The sequence below is a fragment of the Pantherophis guttatus genome, chromosome 16 (genome assembly GCF_059756535.1).
Source record: "Pantherophis guttatus breed Tessera chromosome 16, ASM5975653v1, whole genome shotgun sequence".
NCBI lineage: Eukaryota > Metazoa > Chordata > Lepidosauria > Squamata > Colubridae > Pantherophis > Pantherophis guttatus.
In genome coordinates this window covers 9182048-9206647 of record NC_142078.1, presented here as the reverse complement: position 1 = coordinate 9206647, position 24600 = coordinate 9182048, and the positions used below count along the sequence as shown (strand labels likewise).

General features: G+C 42.6%; 1 protein-coding gene across 4 annotated transcripts in view; it reads right to left on the bottom strand.

Annotated features, from left to right (window-relative positions):
* The window catches only part of WHRN (whirlin), a 109239-nt gene that overhangs the window by 45850 nt on the left and 38789 nt on the right, over window positions 1-24600 (bottom strand). For all 4 annotated transcript variants that reach the window (XM_060694445.2, XM_087880018.1, XM_087880016.1 and 1 more), the window contains exon 4: window positions 3160-3375. In XM_060694445.2, the coding sequence (XP_060550428.2) occupies window positions 3160-3375 (216 nt within the window). The remainder of the gene's footprint in view (window positions 1-3159; window positions 3376-24600) is intronic.

Here is a 24600-nt window from a genome sequence, read left to right as displayed (position 1 = left end):
TCTACATTCCATTCCATTCCATTCCATTCTTCTCTATTCTATTCTATTCTATTCTATTCTATTCTATTCTATTCTACTCTACTCTACTCTACTCTACATTCCATTCCATTCCATTCCATTCTTCTCTATTCTATTCTATTCTATTCTATTCTATTCTATTCTATTCTATTCTATTCTACTCTACTCTACTCTACTCTACATTCCATTCCATTCCATTCCATTCCATTCCATTCTTCTCTATTCTATTCTATTCTATTCTATTCTATTCTATTCTATTCTATTCTATTCTATTCTAGACAGGATAGTAGTCTTCCAATATTTGAGGGGCTGCCATAAAGAAAGAGAGGGGTCAGCCTATTCTCCAAAGCACCAGAAGGCAGGACAAGAAGCAACGGATGGAAACTAATCAAGGAGAGAAGCAACTTAGAACTTTCCTGACAGTGAGAACAATTAACCAGTTAACTTGCCTTCAGAAGCTGTTGGGTGCTCCATCACTGGAGATTTTCAAGAGATTTGGACAACCATTTGCTTGAAATAGTATAGGGTCTCCTGCTTGAGCAGGGGGTTGGACTAGTAGACCTCCAAGGTCCCTTCCAACTCTGTTATTTTGTTAACAATGATTAAAGACAGAAACTGACTTGGGCGGTTAGACACCTTAAGGACTTCTCGTCTATTTATAGCCTCGTTTTCCTGGATTCCAACAAAAGCAAAAAAACACTGCTGTCTATCACCGATTTATAAATGTGCTTGAAAAATTTCAGCTTCCGTAAACATTTTACGACTGATCAGTCACGCTGCAGTTGGGAGCTCAGTCTCAGAGAGCCTGTTTGGCCAAAGCGGGGCTGGAAAATCCTATTGTCGTTCCAGTGGAACAGAGATGAGAAATACAGTGAAAAGAAGGAAGGAGTCTTTATGGGCCTTGATGAAACGTTAACTCAGAATAGACTGAATCCACCTTAAGCAAACCCATTGATCAGTGCTTGTGGGAAATATGTGCGTAATAATCTTGGATCGTCTGAAACGGTAAAAAAAAGGGAATTTTGATTTAAGGGTGAGCAAAAGCTCCCGTTGGAAATCTAAATTCTTTTCAAAGGGATTTGGATTCAGCATCCCGAACTTTAAGAAAAAATCCTCGTGTTTACTTATGGGTAAGACCTATAAAGTTTAAGCCACCTATCTCCAAAGGCAATTCATAGTTTGAGCAGTTCGGAGAACCGGTAGCGGAAATTTTGAGTAGTTCGGAGAACCGGCAAATACCGCCTCTGGCTGGCCCCAGAGTGGGGTGGGAATGGGGATTTTGCAGTATCCTTCCCCTGGAGTGGGGTGGGACTGGAGATTTTGCAGTTTCCTTCCCCTGCCACGCCCACCAAGCCACACCACGCCCACCAAGCCACACCCACAGAACCAGTAGTAAAAAAAATTGGATTTCACCACATTTCATAACATCATTAGCCTGGGTCTGATATTAGTTCATACTCTGATTTTTCTATAACCATTGAATCATAAACTAATCGAACCCGATGTATTTCCACAGCATACCAAGCCACGAAACGCTAACCAAGCTCAGCAGGTTGTCCAACTGCAATTTTTACCTTGGCAAATGATCTGGTGAAAGAGGTGGATTGAACCCAGCCAATGGAATGCACTAATATTAAATCAGATGTTCTTTTAAAAAAAAAAGACAAGATAGGACAGAAACCATGGGACAGAAACCATAGTCCAACGTGACTAACTGTTGTGACCCAGGCCCAAGTAAGTAGTAGGAAAATCAGTCAGCGGTGTTCCAATATCTCAGGGGCTGCCCCAAAGAAGAGGGAGTCAAGCTATTCTCCAAAGCACCTGAAGGCAGGACAAGAAGCAATGGGTGGAAACTCATCAAGGAGAGAAGCAACTTAGAACTAAGGAGAAATTTCCTGACAGTTAGAACAATTAACCAGTGGAACGACTTGCCTCCAGAAGTTGTGAATGTTCCAACACTAGAAGTTTTTAAGAAGAGATTGGACAACTCTGTGTTTGAAATGGTATAGGGTCTCCTCCTGTTCAGACAGGAGATTGGACTAGAAGACTTCAAAGATCCCTTCCAAATCTTTTATTCTGTAATTCCGGAGCTCTTTCCAAGCTTACCTAAAACAAGATGGGACTTTCCTGAAGTTGAACTATATTGAACTCTTCCTTTCTCACTGTTGGCCAATCTGGTTGGAGTTGTAGGGTCTTGGGATCCAGCCAACCCCAGATCAATGAACATCCTCCTTCTGCACTAGGCCAAATATGTTCTAGGCAGAACATGGAGGTGCTCCAGAACGAAAGTGATCCATATTTCCTTTGGACAAATGGAACATTCCATTTCCGATCCAAATCCATTTCAAGTGCCCAATGCAACTGGTGACCTCTGTATCAATGTGAGAAGATTCCAACCTCTTATTGTGGCCCACCAGCGGATTTGGCAGCAGATTCGGACAGTGAGGAGGTTGGGGAGGAACATGGGCCAGTCCTGGAGACTGGGGAAGGCTCTGATGAGGGCTCTGTGTCAGAGGCAGAGAGGGGGCCAGGGCCGTCTGACAGTTATCAGCTGGACAGTTATCAGTCTAGAGTCAGACATCAGTGAGGCAGAAGAATAGCTGGAGCCTGTTCCCAGTGTGTGCATGCGCAGAGTTGCCAGACGAAGGGAACAGCTAAAGAACAAGGGTCAACTCAGGAGTAAGGCCACAGGTGGACGATGAATGGCCCCTCCCAGACAGAATAAAAGAGGAGCGAAAGGGGAGGGGAGTTTGCAGGAGACAATTACTTCATTCCTGCATTCTTGGTGTCTGAAAGATATCGGCCTGGCCACTCCCCAAGCCTGATAAAGGTCGGTAATTGTGAACTATCTTGAAAGACTGTGGGAGAGGAAAGACTTTGCTGGAGGGGAATTCACTGTGAATTAAATAAAAGGGGTTTATCGGGACGAGGACTCGGCTTCGTGCTGCTGGGGAAGCCTACTTCCCCCCGCCCCAAATTTGAGGGTCCAACAGCCTCTTGTGCACAAAGGAGTCCATTTGCTGGAGGCCCCGATTAAACTGACGTTCTGAATCCATTTGCAAGTAGGAACTCACACATCCCTAATCATCCCTGCACTAAAGACAAGAACGGCAGTAAGAAAATAGAGCTGCTAGTCCTCACCTTTTTCTCATCCCCTTCCTGCAGAAGTTGAAGGTGGCTCCTTTTCTCACTCTCTTTGCACAAAGAGCTGCTCTGATGCTGGATCAGGCCGACCGGGGGAGAGACCCTCCGGCCTTGAGGGTCCACCCAGGTGTAGATATGGTTGGTTCTGTAGCCGCCGGGGATGCGACCCACCGAATGGACAGTCAGGTTCAGCTTCTTGGAGCCCTTGAGCGCCTGGGGGAAGGGTGTCGAAGACAAAGTTTATATCAGAAGGTGAAGTTAAGCATGAGAAAAGAGGCCGTTTAATTAAAAACCAACAACATTCACAGCTCCAATATTTTCGCTGCCAGTGTTAAGGAAGTGTGAATCTCAAAAAACAAAACAAAAAATAAACCCCTCCACCCTGCCTTATTTGCAAGCCCTGGGCAATTTTGGTGGATACTGAAAGAATCTTCTGGAGCTGTTGAAAGAAGTCCTGTAATATCCTGTAAGGAGAGATTCAACCCTGGAAATAAGGAGACATTTTCTGACAGTGGGAACAATCAACCCACAGAAGAGAAGTTGCCTTCAGAAGTTGTGGGAGCTTCATCCCTGGAAGCTTTCAAGAAGAGACTGGACTGCCATCTGTCAGAAATGGTGTAAGGTCTTCTCCTTGGGCGGGGGGTTGGACCAGATCACCTACCAGGTCCCTTCCAGCTCTGTTAATCTGTATCTCAGTTTACCGATAGAAGAGTTGGGATAATTTAACCTGTGAGAGGGATCTTGGAGTCCTAGTGGACAATTGCTTAAATATGAGCCAGCCGTGTGCAGCAGCTGCCAAAAAAGCCAACACAGTTCTAGGCTGTCTAAACAGAGGGATGGAATCAAGAGCACTTGAAGTGTTAATACCTCTTTATAAGACCTTGGTAAGGCCACACTTGGAATGCTGCATCCAGTTTTGATCACCACGGTGTAAAAAAGATGTGGAGACTCTAGAAAGAGTGCAGAGAAGAGCAACCAAGATGATTAGGGGACTGGAGGATAAAACATACGAAGAATGGTTGCTGGAACTGGGTATGTCTAGTTTAATGAAAAGAAGGACTAGGGGAGACATGATAGGAGTGTTCCAATATCTCAGGGGCTGCCCCAAAGAAGAGGGAGTCAAGCTATTCTCCAAAGCACTTGAAGGCAGGACAAGAAGCAATGGATGGAATCTAACCAAGGAGAGAAGCAACCTTGAACTAAGGAGAAATTTCTTAACAGTGAGAACAATTAAGCAGTAGAACGGTTTGCCTCCAGAAGTTGTGAATGCTCCAATGCTGGAAGTTTTTAAGAAGATGTTGGATAACCATTTGTCTGAAATGGTGTAGGGTTTCCTTGCTGAGCAGGGGGTTGGACTAGAAGACCTCCAAGGTCATTTCCAACTCTATTATTCTATTCTATTCTATTCTATTCTATTCTATTCTATTCTATTCTATTCTATTCTATTCTATTCTATTCTATTCTATTCTATTCTATTCTATTCCATTCCATTCCATTCCATTCCATTCCATTCCATTCCATTCTCTATCCTATCCTGGAGATTTTGTTGCTTGTATCCTTATGATTTATATTGATATTGTTTCCTGATTGCTTATTTGTACCCTATGACTATCATTAAGTGTTGTACCTTATGATTCTTGAAGAACGTATCTTTTCTTTTATGTACACTGAGAGCATATGCACCAAAGACAAATTCCTTGTGTGTCCAATCACACTTGGCCAATAAAGAATTCTATTCTATTCTATTCTATTCTATTCTATTCTATTCTATTCTATTCTATTCTATTCTATTCTATTCTATTCTATTCTATTCTATCCTATTCTATTCTATTCTATTCTATCCCATCCCATCCCATTCCATTCCACTTTCCATTTTCCATTTCAAATTATTTTCCTCCTAAAAGAACTGCTCGACAAAACAGGTGGATTGCATGGCCTGGAATGTAAGCAAAAGACAGATAGCTTTCGAGTTACAGCAGTTCAAGTTACAACGGCATTGAAAAAAAGGGACTTAAGGTCATTTGTCACACTCACAACTGTTGCAGCATTGAACAAAATGTGAACAAAATCCAGGCGCTTGGCCAGAGACAAGCAAAGTCCACGAGGAAGCCAGATTTAACCTCACAACCGTGTTACTAACATGACAGCTGCAGTGATTCGCTTAACAACAGAGCCTTGATAGTACAGTGGTTTAGTGCACCCTGTTATTAACACAGCTGCCTGCAATTTCTGCTGGTTCGAATCTCTCCAAGGCTCAAGGTTGACTCAGCCTTCCATCCTTTCTAAGGTAGGTGAAATGAGGACCCAGTTGTGGGGGCAATAAGCTGACTTTGTATAAAATATACAAAAGAATGAAGGCTATTGCTTAACGCATTGTAAGCCACCCTGAGTCTCCGGAGAAGGGCGGCATATAAATCAAATTAAAAAAAAAAAAAGACAATGGTGGCAAGAAAGGTGTTAAAACAGAGCAGAATTCTTACGTTCAAATACATCTCAGGAGCAAAAATCGCTTAACTGCTGTTTCAATTAGCAAACGGACATTTTGGGCTCATTTGTGGTCCTAAGTAGAGGATTACCGGTTATCATTTATTATTGTCTCATTTGGTTGGGAATTGCTGGCTCTAAAAGCTACAAAATATTATCATTCTCAAATATGGCACAGTTAAAAAATAATAATAATAATCGCCCTCCGATTGACCAGAAAAATTCCTCCCTCTGCAGTACAGAGAGTGCCAGGCTGTTCTTGAACTACAAACTGCACCGCCAGCAAAAAACGCAGCCAAAGTTTTGTCCTTAAGAACAGTAAAATGGCAATTAGAGATAAATATCTAAATTAGAGGAAGGATTCCAACAGGGCTTCGATTTATACTCCGCCATTGAAGTCACACCTGGTTAATTTGAAGCCCCCCTTTTTTTTTTTCATCGAATGGGCTGGAAATTCAATTGTCTTCACGTTTTATTGTAGATAAAGTTTGATTTCTCTTTGCTCGCGTATCTAAATACGGTGGTTGTCGGGATGGAGAGCCTTTAGATTTTAGGTGGGTCAAAGATAACCGCTTGTGTGTCAGAGATGAGTGTTTGCTTGAGCAGGGATAAATAAACTGGTATCGTCCATATGTTGCACAATGTTGTACAAACTACCGATAGAAAAGAATATTTGTAGCTCAGGGTTGAACTATCGGCTCCTTGGTGGAGCTCTGGACTTGGTGGTTTTCTTACAGATGTTTCATCACCTGACTAGATAACATCATCAGTTCTAGAAGAGAATGGATATCTTATTATTATATAGTTGAGAACCACCAAGGACACTCCACCCCACTCCTCTTCCTCCTCCTCCTTTCCCCTAATTGACCCCACAGCATCATTGACCGCACAGTCGTCCTCCTCCTCCTCCTCTCCACTCACAAACTCCACTCCCTTCTAGCACTGATGATGTTACCTAGTTGGGTCATGAAATGTCTGCAAGAAAACCACCCAGCTGAGAGAGCACCAAGGACCCCACAGTTGAACAGTGGAAAAATGTCTGGTTTTTTGGGGGCTGGCGCATTGGGAATAAATCTGAGCCACAGGTACAGATCTGCCTTCGACCACTGAACCTATTAAACAACATCAGTCATTTCTTCTTCTTTTTATTTATCTATCTATCTATCTATCTATCTATCTATCTATCTATCTATCTATCTATCATATTTCTATGCCGCCCACTCTCCGAGGACTCTGGGCGGCTTACAACAATTGACAGTATACTAAATAGCATATTGCCCCCAACAATCTGGGTCCTCATTTTACCCACCTCGGAAGGATGGAAGGCTGAGTCAACCTTGAGCTGCTGAGATTTGATCCGCTGATCTGCTGAACTAGCAGTCAGCTGAAGTAGATGCAGTACTGCGCTCTAACCACTGCGCCACCTTGGCTTTTTCCCCCTAACCTCAACAAATCCCAGATTTAGGGAGCTATGATGCCTTGAGCCTCATAGCTTGGGAGAAGCGAGCATAAATTGAAGATCCTTCCCATTAAATTGTTTAAAGAAATCAGCCACATGGTTTGTGTGGTCCTATTGACAGCAACGTCGCCCTGGTTTTTTTTCCACTCCCGATAGGATTCCGATTGCTCATCCAGACGTCCTCCAGGCCCAAAACTTCATGCTCATCCGTCTTGCTAGGAACTTCTCATCACCTGGCTGAACGAGCCGGGAGCAAGATAAATCAAAAAAAGGCGAGCAGCCAGATGGATTTCATTAGTCCATTGATTTCTTGTTTTAATTATGTGTCAGCTCGGCTACCGTGTAAGCAAATGACTGTCGTGGTTGGGGTTTTTTTTAAAAAAAAAGGGACAGAGAGGCAGACAGACGAAAAAGGATTGGATCCAGAACATGATTTAAAAAAAAAAAAAAAAAAAAAAAAACAAGACACGCTTCGGGAAATTGTCCCTGCCCATAAACACAGGTGTTTTTCTCCCAGCTTGCTTTTCATCCTTCCGGAGTTAAGGCTGACAGCAAACGGCTGGAGGTTTTTATTAGTAGGTTCGGTGATGCATTGCTGCATTGGGTGGAATCAAGTGTTGTGACACGAGCCACCTTTCCGTGCAGATGTCAAATAGCATCTTCGCCAGTCGGCCGTTAAGTGGAATAGCGGGCAACTCCGAGCCGGTGCGGTGCGGTGACCGGTTTATTGTAAGACCGAGAGCAAATTGCTCTTTTCGTGGGGATGAAGCACTCTCGGTGTTTCAAAATTATCAGAAGGTTGCAAAGAGCAATGTATGTATGTATATTTCACCAGTACTCAACTCCTCTGCTCACAACAGAATCCCTTATGCCACCAGGCTCAAAATTTTGGGCCTGGACAACCTGGAACTGTGCCACCTACAGTCTGACCTAAGCGTAGTATACAAAATCGTCTGCTACGATGTCCTACCTGTCAACGACTACTTCAGCTTCAACCGCAATAACACACGGGCAAACAATCGATACGAACTCAGGGTAAACCGCTCCAAACTTGATTGTAGAAAATATGACTTCAGCAACAGAGTAGTCAATGCCTGGAATGCTCTACCTGACTCTGTTGTTACAGCCTTCAACCTCAAACCGTCTACCGTGCTGGTTCGCCAAACTACCCAAAATTTCCGCTACGGGTTCTCCCGAACCTATTAGAACCTGCTGGATTTCACCCCTGGAACACACCCCTGCCCCAAACCCCCATAACTTTAACCTTAGACTGTCTACTGTTGACCTCACCCCATTCCTAAGAGGTCCCTAAAGGGAGCGTGCATAAGCACACCAGCGTGCCTACCATCCCTGTCCTACTGTCCCCATTTATTTCTACTGAATTCCTATGTTCATATCCATGTTTATACTTATACCTGTTATCTTGTACATGTTTGACAAATTAAATAAATAAATAAAATATGTATGTATGTATGTATAGGAAGGAAGGAAGGAAGGAAGGAAGGAAGGAAGGAAGGAAGGAAGGAAGGAAGGAAGGAAGGAAGGAAGGGACTGTCAGCACTGGCCTCCAATTCTCGGGGGTCCTACTCTATTGTGGTGGGGGGCATCTGAAGGCGAGAATGGTACCAATAAAGAAAATATTTGTAGCTCAGGGTTGAAATGAGGTGCCCTTGGTACTCTCTGACTTGGTGATTTTCCTACAGACGTTTCAGTACTAAACTAGGTAACATCCTCAGTGCTAGAAGGGAATGGGGTTTGCAGGGTGGGGGAAGAAGAAGAGGAAGAGCAGGACTGGGGGGTCCTTGGTGCTCTCTGAGCTGGGTTGTTTTCTTGTTGACGTTTCATTTCCCAAACTAGGTAACATCACCAGAATGGAGTTTGTGGTGAGGAGAAGGAGGAGGAGGAGGAAGAGGAGGAAGGGGAAGGGGAAGGGGAAGAAGAAGAAGAAGAAGAAGAAGAAGAAGAAGAAGAAGAAGAAGAAGAAGAAGAAGAAGAAGAAGAAGAAGACGACAACTATGAGGATCTTATGATTATTATCTTATGAGGATCCAAGAAACTTGTGAAGAGGAGGAGGAGGAGGAGGAGGAGGAGGAGGAGGAGGAGGAGGAGGAGGAAGAGGAAGAGGAAGAGGAAGAGGAAGAAGAAGAAGAAGAAGAAGAAGAAGAAGAAGAAGAAGAAGAAGAAGAAGAAGTATTTTTGTGAACTGTAGAGTCTTGCTGAACTCTATCTCTGGGTTTATCTTTTAGTTCCCAATTTAGTCTGTATCCCTGGGATTTGGATTTGATTGTTTTCTTGCAGACATTTCATGACCCAACTAGGGAATATCATCAATGCTAACAGGGTGTGGGGATTACTCTCAGTTTCTATTCTAATGGCTTGCCCTCAAGTAGTCTTAGAGGGTCTTTGGCTGGGCTGTTTACTGTTGGCAGTTCCTTGACTGGTTTACTGTCTACTTGATCGTTGGTTTGATATTAATCTTGGACTTAATCTATGTCCTGGGTGCTGTCTATTCTGGAGGCAAGTCGTTCCACTGGTTAATGGTTCTGTCAGGAAGTTTCTCCTTAGTTCTAGGTTGTTTCTCTCCTTGATTAGTTTCCACCCATCGCTTCTTGTCCTGCCTTCAGGTGCTTTGGAGAATAACTTGACTCCCTCTTCTTTGTGGCAGCCCCTGAGAAAATGACTGCTGTCATTTTCTTGCCAAAGTGTTACTCAAACACCCAAACTGATGAACAATGCATTTTTTGGAGGGTAATTACAAACCTGTTATTTAGGTCACCTAGTTCCCTTCCCATTCCAGGTTTCAGATCTGACTCTGTCTTTCTTTCTTTCTTTCTTTCTTTCTTTCTTTCTTTCTTTCTTTCTTTCTTTCTTTCTTTCTTTCTTTTTCTTTCTTTCCTTCTTTCCTTCCTTCTTTCTTTCTTTCCTTCTTTCCTTCCTTCCTTCTTTCTTTTTCTTTCTTTCTTTTTTTCTTTTTTGTGTGGAGTTTCTACTCTTCAGATCTCTACCTCCTTAAGGATCTTTCCACCCAGCTAATATTTTCTTTCTTCTGCAAATAAATCGATAACCACGAAGCGCAGAATGTTTTCTGGGCTCGTTGAGCTGTGGCTGTTATTCTTCCTACCACACAGAGCCAGCCTGGGTGCTCTCTTTTAGCAAAACAAGTGATTTAGTCCAGTGAACCCTGCGAAGCTACCCTACGGCCCGACATTGATCCGGTTGTGTAATGAATATTGATCTGCAACACCTCTTCACACACACATACTCACATTCCTAAGGGGGGAAAAAAAGAAACATGCTTTGTTCCATCAACAAACCCACCAAGCGTTGGTTGGAGAAAACAGGTTGAACCATCATAAAACCATCTCTGCAGCAGGCTTACAATAGAATAGAATAACAGAGTTGGAAGGGACCTTGGAGGTCTTCTAGTCCAACCCCCTGCTCAGCAAGGAAACCCTACACCATTTCAGACAAATGGTTATCCAACATCTTCTTAAAAACTTCCAGTGTTGGAGCATTCACAACTTCTGGAGGCAAGTTGTTCCACTGGTTCATTGTTCTAACTGTCAGGAAATTTCTCCTTAGTTCTAGGTTGCTTCTCTTCTTGATTAGTTTCCATCCATCGCTTCTTGTCCTGCCCTCAGGTGCTTTGGAGAATAGCTTGACTCCCTCTTCTTTGGGGCAGCCCCTGAGATATCGGAAGACTGCTATCATGTCTTCCCTAGTCCTTCTCTTCATTAAACTAGACATACCCAGTTCCTGCAACTGTTCTTCATATGTTTTAGCCTCCAGTCCCCTAATCCTCTTTGTTGCTCTTCTCTGCACTCTTTCTAGAGTCTCCACATCGTTTTTACATCGTGGCGACCAAAACTGGATGCCGTATTCCAAGTGTGGCTTTAACAAGGCCTTATAAAGTGGTCTTAACACTTTACGTGATCTTGATTCTATCCTTCTGTTTATGCAGCCTAGAACTGTGTTGGCTTTTTTGGCAGCTGCTGCACATGGCTGGCTCCTATTTAAATGGTTGTCCACTAGGATTCCAAGATCCCTCTCCCAGTTACTACTATTGAGCAAGGTACCACATATACTATACCTGTGCATTTTTGTTTTTCTTGCCTAAATGTAGAACCTTCCTTTTTCACCATTGAATTTCATTTTGTTAGATAGCGCCCAATGTTCAAGTTTGTCCAAGATCCTTCTGTATTTTAAGACTATCTTCTGGAGTGCTTGTTCAGTTTTATGTTATACGCAGTTTGGGAGAGCATCTGAAATCAACTTGATGGCTCTAACAGAATGACAGAGTTGGAAGGGCCCTTGGAGATCTTCTTTGTCCAATCCCCTGCTCAACCAGGAGATCCTATACCATTTCAGACAAATGTCTATCCAATCTCTTCTTGAAAACCTCCAGTGATGGAGCACCCAAAACTTCTGGAGTCAATCCGTTCCACTGATTAATTGTTCTCACTGTCAGGAAATTTCTCCTTAGTTCTAGGTTGTTTCTCTCCTTGATTAGTTTCCATCCATTGCTTCTTAGAAATATATCAAAATGCAACTCTCCTCAATCATTATCAGCCTTGGATTGCCAGCTGGCGAGAACCACAGTTCTTTCCCACCATTTCTGATCTACTAAAGCTGATGATTTTATTTATTCTCTTACATAAGGCTTGGATTTATTTTACCCGTAATAATTTATCAAGCTTCGTATCCCAATCGCTCCCAGTTCCTACGCTGGTTAATTTTTGCTCATTTATTCCATTTGTAAGATTGCCTAATTGCAAACCACTTAAGGCAGCAGGCAAGAAGGATTAGCAACACATCATAACAACAACAACCAAAAAAATCCTAAGAAGGAAAGTATTCCTTCTTTGGATTTTATACATTGCTAGGGAAATACAAAAACACTTGAAATCCTTTAACAATCCAGGGAGGGTATAAATAATCCTGGCCAAGATCCTGCTGGCATAGCTAAACTTTTAAAGCTTTCCTTAAAGGACCACTGTACAAATCTTAAGAGGAGAGTGGCAGCTGGGAAGATAAAACCTTCTGAGTCCCATAACATCATTTGATCTGGGTCTGACTCTCCCTGGTTTCTTAGATTGTAAAGGGAGGAACTTATTGATACGATAAGGTAACCTTTATTGTCCCTTTTTATTGTGAGCACACTGGCACACATTAAAAATGAAATTCTGTTGCCTGCTCTCGAAAGAAAGTATACATCTAGCCATACACAAACATAACACACATATACACATGCTGTATACATCCATCCATCCATCCATCCATCTATCTATCTATCTATCTATCTATCTATCTATCTATCTATCTATCATCTACGTACCTATCTGTATCTGTCTTCTATTATCTTCTATCTTCTGTCATCTATCTATCTATCTATCTATCTATCTATCTATCTATCTATCTATCATCTATGTACCTACCTACCTATATCTGTCTTCTATTATCTTCTATCTTCTATCATCTATCTATCTATGTCTATCTATCTATTTATCATCTGTCTTCTATTATCTTCTATCTATCTATCTATCTATCTATCTATCTATCTATCTATCTATCTATCATCTATGTACCTACCTACCTACCTATATCTGTCTTCTATTATCTTCTATCTTCTGTCATCTATCTATCTATTTATCATGTCTTCTATTATCTTCTGTCATCTATCTTCTGTCATCTATCTGTCTGTCTGTCTATCTATCATCTGTTTTCTATTATCATCTATCTATCTATCTATCTATCTATCTATCTATCTATCTATCTATCTATCATCTATGTACCTACCTACCTACCTATATCTGTCTTCTATTATCTTCTATCTTCTGTCATCTATCTATTTATCATGTCTTCTATTATCTTCTGTCATCTATCTTCTGTCATCTATCTGTCTGTCTGTCTATCTATCTATCATCTGTTTTCTATTATCATCTATCTATCTATCTATCTATCTATCTATCTATCTATCTATCTATCTATCATCTATGTACCTACCTACCTACCTATATCTGTCTTCTATTATCTTCTATCTTCTGTCATCTATCTATCTATCTATCTATTTATCATGTCTTCTATTATCTTCTGTCATCTATCTTCTGTCATCTATCTATCTATCTATCTGTCTATCTATCTATTTATCATCTGTCTTCTATTATCTTCTATCTATCTATCTATCTATCTATCTATCTATCTATCTCTCTATCATCTATGTACCTACCTACCTACCTACCTACCTACCTACCTACCTACCTATATCTGTCTTCTATTATCTTCTATCTTCTGTCATCTATCTATCGATCTATCTGTCTATCTGTCTATCTATCTATTTATCATCTGTCTTCTATTATCTTCTATCTTCTGTCATCTATCTATCTATCTATCTATCTATCTATCTATCTATCTATCATCTGTCTTCTACTATCTTTTATCTTCTTCAGCTCTGACTGAACGACTAAATCCTTCCATTCCTCACCATCCAGTCAGAACTGAAAAAGCTTCTTGGGTGCGAAGCGAAACATCTTTCAAGAAAGTCCGGTTGCCTCTTGAAAAAGGGCACCTAAGTAGGGATTTGTCATTCGAGATGAAATCTTGCAGAACCCGACTTGCAAGATGGGTCTTTTAGTCTCTGGACAACTCGAAAGTCAGCCGGATCACCCCAAGCCTTCTTGATGTGGAACTCTTATTCCAACAGGCTGACAGCAGCTGGGTGGATTTTGCAAAAGGTCACTCCATCCCTCAGCCAAAGGAACATTACAATAATTACAGGGAGATTTGATTTTGAAAAGAGAGAAAGAGAGAGAGAGAGAGAGAGAAATGTTGACTTGGTGGAACCAGCCTATGAGATGAATGTTCCAAAAGAACATTGCTGAGCCACCGTGCTTTGAGAAGAAAAAGGACAACAAAAATAACAGCAAAACAGCCTCCAAGCCTTGAGCCCATGGTGCCAATGTGCGTCACATCGAGTTGCAACAAAGGATGCAAAATAACTGGTCCAATTAACGAGAAGAGGCAGCTACCGAAGAGTCTTCTCCGGTATTTTTGGACTATTTGGTTTTTTTTGCAGGATGGCAGTTGGCTTCTCCAAAATCCCTCTTTTAAATAACCGAATAACGGACTTGGGAGGAACTTTTGGGTCACCCACCTTTCTGCAATTTGCAAAACCTTGGCATTTGGGGAGAAGGAAACCAGATCTTGGCCATTGGTATGGAAGGCATGAAGCGGGATGGATCTTTGTCGGTAAAAGCAGAACTATCTGCGGGGTCGTTGGTGCTCTCTGAGCTTGACGTTTCATTACCAAAGTAGGTAACATCATCAGTGCTAGAAGGGAGCGGGGTTTGCTTATTCGATTTATTAGCACCACTCCCTTCTAGCACTGATGATGTTACCCAGTTGGGTAATGAAACATCTGCAAGGAAATCACCAAGCCCAGATACTACCACAGTCCTCCTTCTCCTCCCTTCAATCCCCACTTCCTTCTAGCACTGATGATGTTACCTAGTTGGGTCATGAAATGTCTGCAAGAAAACAACCAAGCACAGCGAACACCAAGGACCTGACTGTCCTTGTCCTCCTTCTCCTCTCTGCAAACTCCCCCCCCCTCTAGCATTGATGACGTTACCAAGTTGGGTCATGAAACGTCTGCAAGAAAACCACCAAACACAGAGAGTATCAAGAACCTCACTGTTCAGCCCTGAGCTACAAATATTCTCTTCTATCAGAAAGATCTGGCTTCCCTTATGGGAATTCTCATGAGGTTCATTCTTCGGATTCCTTGGCTGCCGTGATACATGAAATATTTACATCACATAATTCAAGTGGTCACCTTCTCCAAGCCCCCTCCCCCCCCTTCGCTCATTCGCCATTTAGTTGATTGATCCCAACTGATCGATACCCTGTCTTTTTGTTCTGACGGGCGCTCAGGGCAGCCAGCCGCATTTCAAGCCAAGGCAGAATATAAAAGGTTTGTCAGTGAGACTAAAATGAAGAATCGATACTTCCCCAAGAAGCTGCACTTTTAGAAACAGAGAGAGAGAAAGGGAGAGAGAGAAAGAGGGAAAAAGAGAGGGAGAGGAAAAGAGAAAAGGAAAAAGAGAGCGAGCGAGTGTGCAAGAGGTAAAGGAGAGGAGGAAAGGAGGAGAGGGGGAAAGGAGAGTGAGAGAGAGAGAGAGAGAGAAATAGAGAGAGAAACAGAGAGGAGAGAGAGAGAAAGAGAGAGAGAGAAAGAGGGAAAAGGGAAGGAGAGGGAGGGAGAGAAAGAGAGAAGAGAGAGAGAAAGAAAGAAAGAGAGAAAGAGAGAGAAAGAGAGAGACAGAGAAAGAGGGAAAAGGGAAGGAAAGGGAAAGAAAGTGGGGGGAGAAACAGAGAGAGAGAAAGAGAGAGAGAGAAAGAGAGAGGGGGGAAAGGGAAGGAAAGGGAAAGAGGGGGAGAGAAAGAGAGAGAGAGAAAGAGAGAGAGAGAAAGAGAGGGGAAAGGTAAGGAGAGGGGGAGAGAAAGAGAGAGAGAGAAAGAGAGAGAGAGAAAGAGAGAGAGGGGAAAGGGAAGGAGAGGGGGAGAGAAAGAGAGAGAGAGAAAGAGAGAGAGAGAAAGAGAGAGGGGGGAAAGGGAAGGAAAGGGAAATAGGGGGAGAGAAACAGAGAGAGAGAAAGAGAGAGAGAGAAAGAGAGAGATGGGAAAGGTAAGGAGAGGGGGAGAGAAACAGAGAGAGAGAAAGAGAGAGAGAAAGAGAGAGGGGGGAAGGGAAGGAAAGGGAAAGAGGGGGAGAGAAAGAGAGAGAGAGAAACAGAGAGGGGGGAAAGGTAAGGAGAGGGGGAGAGAAACAGAGAGAGAGAAAGAGAGAGAGAGAGAAAGAGAGAGAGGGGAAAGGGAAGGAGAGGGAAAGAGAGGGGGAGAGAAACAGAGAGAGAGAAAGAGAGAGAGGGGAAAGGGAAGGAGAGGGAAAGAGGGGGAGAGAAACAGAGAGAGAGAGAGAGAGAGAGGAGAGAGAGAGAGAGGAAAGAGAGAGCGAAAGAAAGAGAGAAAGAAGAGAGAGACAGAAGAGAGTGACAGAAGAGAGGAGAGAGAGAGAGAGAGAGAGAGAGAGAGAGAGAGAGAGAGGGAGGAGAGAGGGAAGAAAGAGGGAGGGAGGGGGGGGCTAAGGAAATTCCCAAAGGGCTTGGGAACAAGGCAAAAACAGCTTGTTTTCTGAAGGTGAACCTCCAAAAGGGAAGGGCAAATGCACAAGAGCCCTCCTGCTATTCTTAATCACTAGCCAGTTTCACAATAAAGGGAGAGGGGAGGTCCCTTGGCAAACCACCTCTGCAAGAGTTCCAGGCTTTGAAAGGTTACCCCCAACCCTCTCCACTGAGCCTGGGAAGCAACTGGCAACCGGGAATAGATTTTTCTTTTTTCTTTTTTTACAATTCAGGCATGGTATAATCCCTCGTGCTCTCGGGTAGTTAAGTGCTGAGCAGTTCACATTTTGCTCGGTTGCAACCGCTGGGAACTTTTTCAAGGGTAGTAAGCCCCATGCAGGGCCCATTTAGACGATCAGCTGTCAGGCTCATTTCCTTGAATAAACACCCTGAGCTGTCATTCTTAGCATTGTTCAAAAGGGCCCCCCAAAACCCCCCCCAAACAACCCCCCCCCAAAAAAACCTGAACTTGGTTGCAGAGCAGAGACTCCGCTCAAAGAACGTTCCAGATGTAATTCAGATGCGGTTGTCGTCGGGCAGACTCGGAAGTCCCGCTAAGCCGTCGTAAGCGGGGTGGGGGGGCTGCTGCGGGTTCGCAGGGGTTCGGGAGAACCTCTAGCTAAGATTCTGTGCAGTTCGGAGAACCCCCAAATCCCACTTCTGGCTGGCCCCATCCATCCAGCCCCTCTTCTCCCAGGAGTGACCACGCGGCCTGTTTTGGATGCAGGTAAGTGCAGGGTGCGTGCGGAGGCTCAGGGAGGGCAAAAAACGGGCCTCCCAGAAGTTCAGGAAGGCCGGAAACTCCCGAACTTCTGGTAGGCCAGTTCTGGTAGGCAAAAATGGCCTCCCCAGGCTCCAGAGGCCCCCTGGAGGCCAGAAACAAGACCGTTTCCAACCTCCAGAGAGCCTTTGGAGCCTGGGGAGGCCGTTTTCACCCTCCCAGAGGCTCAAGGAAAGCCTCCGAAGCCCAGGGAGGGCAAAAACGCCCCCCCTATGGTGCAGAAGGCCAACTAGGCCACGCCCTCTCAGCAATCAGACAGAGAACCTCTTCCTAAAATATTTGAAGTCCACCCCTGGTTGTAAGGTCTGAAGTGGCGGGGAAGTGAGCCATAACAAGCCAAAATAAGAGCCTTGGTAGTACAGTGGTCTAAGGCACCCTGTTATTAAGCTGGTTATTAAGACCAACTGCCTGCAATTACTGCAGGTTCGAATCTCGCCAAGGCTCAAGGTTGACTCAGCCTTCCATCCTTTCTAAGGTAGGTAAATTGAGGACCCAGTTTGTGGGGGCAATAAGCTGACTTTGTATAAATATACAAAAGGATGAAGGCTATTGCTGAGCACATTGTAAGCCGCCCTGAGTCTCCGGAGAAGGGCGGCATATAAATCAAATTTTAAAAAAACAAAAACGTATTTATTATTATTATTATTTTTCTTGTGCTGATGGACAGCAAAGTGCTCTGGATAGTTTTTAAAAGACTTGGGAATAGTGACCTCAAGATGTTTATCCGCCCCGCTGTCGGAATGAACGACGGAGGCTGCCTCTGGTATTAAAAAATTGTTTTGGCTACTTCCCTTAAAAGAAGCATTCATCATATTGATTGGAGAGCAGAGTTAAATCGCCGTTCAGAATATATATAAGCAGAAACCGCACCAGCTTCGGCAACTGTGAAATACGAGTTTAATCTCTTGTAGCAGTAAATTTTTTTCCCCCTGGGCTGAGAATACGCAGGTGGTGAACGAGAAAAGCACACCTTGTTGATACAGATGTTGACTGAAGCCAACAGAGCCTAGTGGCGATTTAGCTCGTGGTCTCAGTTCCACCCGTGGATCTCCAACCTTGGCAACTTTAAAGACTTGTGGACTTCAACTCCCAGAATTCCACAGCCAGCATGAAGTCCACAGCGGTCTTAACGGCTGCCAAGATTGGACGCCATTTTTTTTCCCCCATGACAAGATCTTGGTCTTTGGCCTTGACTTCACCTTACAATGGAGATTCATCCAAGGCCAACCCTCTTCTTATTGGAACAATTCTTGAGACAACACACCTGACATAACAATAGTTGAAAAGAAAAAAGTATGGTTCATTGACATTGCAATACCTGGTGATGCACGGATTGAAGATAAGCAGCAAGAAAAAAATCACAGAGTAGACTTGCAAATTGAAGTTGAGCGACTGTGGAAAAAGAAAATGTGTGTTGTCCCGATTGTAATTGGAGCCCTTGGAGCAATACCCAAAGGGCTACCCTGCTATTTAGAAATTCTAAATTTACTAGCCTTGAACATTTTGACTCTACAAAAGACCACCTTACTCGGAACAGCTTACATCCTCCGATGATACCTTAACAGTTCCTAGGTCCTTGGTTAGGACTCGAGCTGCTGAGCTATTAACCAGCCTCAAAGGCTATGAATCTCACTAAAGATTAACCAATAATAATAATAATATTGGTTGATACCTAGGATGCTGGCAGCAACCCGTATCAACCATTAGCACCAGTCAATGGTATTTGTGATGGATTTTTGAATGTTCAGTTGACTGAGTTTCATATCTAATGAATAAAGATAATAATAATAATAATAAAGCTTTCATAGAAAAAGCTGAATACTAAGCTGACAATGTTCGTGCCCTACAAAGAAAATACATACAAGATGTTTTATAGGAGGCATCTCCCCCCCGCACGCCTGGCAAGGATGTTCCCTAATGCGAATCAGAACTGTTGGAAGTGCAAAACACAGAAGGGGACCTACTACCATATGTGGTGGTCATGCCCAAAGGCCAAAAAATTTTGGAAAACAATTCAGAATCAGCTGGAAGAAATCACCACCCAAAAAGTGCCCCTCAGACCCAAAACATATCTACTAGGAATACTGACAAAGGACTATAAAAAAGAGACACAATACTTGATAATACATATCCTGACCTCAGCCAGAATCACTTTCGCACAAATGTGGAAATTAGAGGACACGCCATCAGAGGCAAAAATAATACAAAAAACAATGGAATGTGCGGAAATGGACAAACTTACCAAAGAGATACAGGGAAAAGAAGATTCAGAGTATTATTTAATCTGGCAGAAATGGTACAACTGGTTAGATAAAAAGAACACGAAATAAGGGAATACCACCCAATGATACAAAAATAAGGAAATAAAATGAAATATCATTGTATAAACATTGATACATGATGAAAGATAAATATACATAGATATATAGATGTATAATTACCGAAGTAGCTCTATTTTTAAAGTTCAAGCTGTAAGACTTGACTTCTCTGTATAGTTAGTTTATGTATAGTTTGTTTTAATGTCTACGTTTGTATATGTATGTTTGTTTATAAAAAAAAAGAAAAAAGAAAAAGCTGAATGGTTCTCCAAAAACGGTATGGGTCAATGTGTCCTTGATCCACCTTGCTGCTGTGTCACGGCCTTCCTCCCCACTTAGCAATATAATTCCTGACGCCAGTCCTTTGATGTCGTTAGGTGGCTAATCCTAACCAATCAGGGACCCGCAGAATAAAAGTGATGATTTTACAGTGCTATGCGACTAACCAGAGTTGGGAAAGTATCAGAGAGGGAAAACATAGCAGATGGAGACTGTAGGATAATCATTCTTGGACCGTGTTTCTCCTGGGTCTGATTTAAGCAAGCCATTTCTGGCTTGTCCATTTCTGGGGGATCTTTTTTTCCTTTTTTTTTTTCTTTTAACAAACAGCTGACTTGGGTAGGAAGGTTTTTGAAATTGCTGGTGTATCTTCTAGAAAAGCGATCTCGGCAAGCCCTCAGGCTGTCTGTTTTGGCTAAGGTTCAGCTTTAAACACCCGGTTTTATTATTATTATTTTTTTAGGGCATCTGGATGCTTGAAAAACACGGCCAAGGAAACTCAGGTTAAACAAGCAATGCAGAGTTCCTCAACTGAAGCCCTGTGTGGCAAAGATCTCGCAAGAGACGGCCATTCTGTTCCCATTTGCAATTGTGCGGTTGTGTAGATTTATGCTGGAAGACTGGAGCAAATGACTCTCTAAGGGCAAGGGGGAAGTTTATTCCAAAGGGGGTGGGATGGGGTTGAGAGGAGGTCCTGCCACTTAAAGATGGAGATTAGGATTGATAGATAGATTGATAGACGATAGAGACTGGACGAATGGACAGATGGATGGATGAAAGATAGAAAGACAGCTAGATAGAGTGACAAACATATGGATGGAAGGTAGATAGCTAGCAGAGATGATAGATTGGATGGATGGATGGACGGATGGATGGATGGATGGATGGACGGACAGACAGACAAACAGATAGACAGGGATGGATGGAAGATAGACATACTGACAGACATATGGATGGAAGATAGATAGATAGATAGATAGATAGATAGATAGATAGATAGATAGAGATAGATAGATAGATAGATAGATAGATAGACGAACAGATAGACAGGGATGGATGGAAGATAGACATACTGATAGACATAGGGATGGAAGATAGATAGACAGACACAGACAGATAGATAAATAGAGGATAAATGGATAGATGGATGGATGAAAGAGATAGATATAGATAGATAGATAGATAGATAGATAGATAGATAGATAGATAGATAGATAGACAAACAAACATATGGATGGAAAATAGATAGATAGATAGATAGATAGATAGATAGATAGACAGACAGACAAACATATGGATGGAAGATAGATAGATAGATAAATAGATAGATAGATAGATAGATAGATAGATAGATAGATAGATAGACAGACAGACAGACAGAGATAGACAAACAGAGATAGACAAACAGAGATGGATGAATGGATGGAAGATAAACATACTGACAGACACATGGATGGAAGACAGACAGACAGACAGACAGACAGACAGACAAGAGATAGATAGATAGATAGATAGATAGATAGATAGATAGATAGATAGATAGATGGATGAAAGAGATAGAAAGATAGAGAGATAGAGAGACAAACATATGGATGGAAATAGATAGATAGATAGATAGATAGATAGATAGATAGATAGATAGATGGATGGATGGATGGATGGATGAGATAGAAAGATAGATAGATAGATAGACAAACATATGGATGGAAGATAGATAGATGATAGCTAGCTAGCTAGATAAATAGATGAGAACTGCCCCCTTGAAAATATGCTCCCTATAAGTAATTCTGCAAGCGATGCACTAAGTCCAGCGCATAGCAGCAACTGTGTTCTATAGCTAAGTGCCTAAGTGCCTATAGCTAAGTGGATTTTTGCCTTATTTTTTTTTTTACAGCTACATTTGATCTATTCAATCTGCAAAGGCTGCCTTCAAGTATGTCGTAATGTTTGTTGAAATCTCAGAGGTTTGGAAATCACGGCAGCAAGAACCAACAAGAGTCCACACACTGATCAAAGCTGACGTTTAAGGACATGATATCTTCATTAAGAAGGAAGCGGAATTGCGCATGCAAATGAATCCCCTTGATAGAGATGTAGCAATTTGGCATAATTAGTGCTAATAAATCCGGCTCTTCTGGAGGAAGACTAAATTGTTGCATGCTAAATGCATAGATAAAGACATTTCTGGAGAACAGATAAAGATAGATAGATAAATGTAAATAGAACCATTAACCGGCGGAAAGACTCGCCTCCAGAAGTTGTGGTTGCTCCATCACTGGAGATTTTCAAGAAGAGACTGGACAGCCATTGGTCCAGATTGGTATGTGGTTTAATGCTTGAGCAGGGGGTTGGACTAGAAGACCTCCAAGGTCCCTTCCATCTCTGTTCTTCATTCCAACTACTATAATGGGCTTGTTTACTCTGGCCACTACCTCAGCGGGCGAGGAAAGTCTAATTTGAGCTTTGTTGGATGCAAAAGGAAATTAGGAAAAAGGACATTTGAAAAGAACCCTTAGCAGAAGTAGAAGTGGCTTGATATTGGCCGATCAGTAAGAAGCTTGTTGTGGCCCGTACACGGCCTGTGCGGCTGGTAGCTGATTCGGACAGCGAGGAGGCTGGTGTGGTGCTGCGCCAGCAGCCTGTGCAGCTGGCACTCAAGTCGGACAATGAGGAGGCTGGAGAAGATGTGGTGCCAGAGGCAGGGATTCAGCCAGGGCCTTCAGAACCTCCAGAAGCTCCCATAAGTGAAGAGGAAGAAGAGGAGGAGCCTCTTCTCGATGCACGGGCGCACAGACCTGCCAAAAGGCAGGAGTGGCTCCTCAGGAGGAGGTCTCCTCGAGAGTAAGGCTTGGGGCTAATTGGCCACTCCCTTAGCCTATTTAAGGAGGAACACCGACTGAAGCAATTTGCAGGGAACAACTTATTCATTCTCCTTCATGCCTTGATCTTCGTTCCTTGCAAATTGCTTCTGGGCTTTCTGCCAATCATAGTAAGATTAAGATTATTTATTCTTTGGATTTTTGTAGGCTGTTAAGAAAGTTAATTAACAGCCTTTGTTTGGAAAAAAAAGAACTTATTTAATTTAGTAAACTAAGGTTTGTACAGACTTTGGGTGTGCTGCGTTCTGTGGGGTCCGTAGCTGGGGCAGAACAAAGCTGGAGCCGAGCTCTTTCAAAGATTTGGCGTGCAAGGGAGATCGTGTCTCCTCGTTTAAGAATATAAGAAGTGGTGGATCTGATCTACGCAGCTCATAATAAGACAGCCGTTAGCCTTGTTGGAAGAAATATCCTTCTGGGTTCAGTTCCAAGGGGGGAAGAAAGAGACTGGAAACATGGTGGCTGATTGGAAAGATGGTTTAACGGTGGACAGGACCACATGGTTTTGAGGTCCTGGGCAAAAAAGGGAAGAGATGCTGAGAGTGCCTGGGTTTTATGCCCTCTCTGGGCTTTTGAATTTGAGCTTGTATTCTGATTGGGTTGTCAGACTCCCATGGGGCCATGCAGGGGTAACTTTATAGGTTGTCTGTGTCCCAGGCTTGGTTGAGCCTTGCTGGGTGATGATGTAATGAAAGGGCTTTGGGCAATTCCTACGACGGCTCTGCCGGAAGGAGGTAGATCTTTGTTATGTAGAATAGACTGGCCCAGGCCTTAATGGCCCATTGACAAAGGTTGGGGGGGGACTGAGTTTCTGCCTCCCTTTTAAAGGAAATATTTTGCCCGTTTAATATTTCCTAAAACATCTCATTTTCCTAGGAGAGGGGTGGGTGCTAACTTCCTACAGCCTCGTGAGATCATCCCATATTAATTGGGATGTCGAGAGCCAGTAAATGGGACTGGATGCTGAACTGTGTTTCTTCCAACTAGCCAGCATTGACTAAAATTATGAGATAGGAATTATAAATTGACTATGGCCTCAGCCTATAAAGAAAATCTATATAAAATGTTTTACAAGTGGCACTTACCCCCAGCAAGACTGGCAAAAATGTTTAGTAACTTGTCTACAAAATGCTGGAAATGCAATCAGTCCCCAGGCACATACTACCACATGTGGTGGACGTGCAGCAAAGCAAGAAAGCATTGAGAGAAATTACATAAATGGCTGGAAGAGATCACTAAAGAGAATATAGATTCGAAACCGGAATTATACAGTATCTGTTGGGAATAATACCAGAGGGTTATGATAAAGGGACCACATATTTGGTTTTACATATACTGACAGCGGCAAGGATTATATTTGCTAAATCCTGGAAAAATGAAAACACTCAGCCAGACGGAGAAGTGATTCAAAAAATTTCAGAATGTGCTGAAATGGATAGGTTAACTTTTAAAATTAAAGATAAAAAAAGACTCAGAATACTACCGGATACGGAACAGTTTTTATGAGTGGCTAGAGAAAATGGGTAGGAATTAGAGGAAAAAAGACTATGAATGTCTGTATTAAAATAGAAATGGTTTTCGACTATAAGTAGGATAATCTACAATATGTAAATAGGCCAAGATATAAGAAAACCATTCCACTCCACTCCACTCCACTCCACTCCACTCCATTCCATTCCATTCCATTCTATTCTATTCTATTCTATTCTTTTCTAGCCCATCCCATCCCATCCCATCCCATCCCATCCCATCCCATCCCATCCCATCCCATCCCATCCCATCCCATCCCATCCCATCCCATCCCTTCCCTTCCCTTCCCTTCCCTTCCATTCCATTCCATTCTATTCTATTCTATTCTATTCTATTCTATTCTATTCTATTCTATTCTATTCTATTCTATTCTATTCTATATTATTAAAAAAAAAACATGGTGGACTGGAATACAATCCATGGTTTATGAACTACAAAGGCTGGACTCGTACAAAATGCCAAACCCAACAAACCACATAAAAGCCTTCCTTAAATATGTGAACTCAACTACAGAGTAGAGGCTGGATGGAAT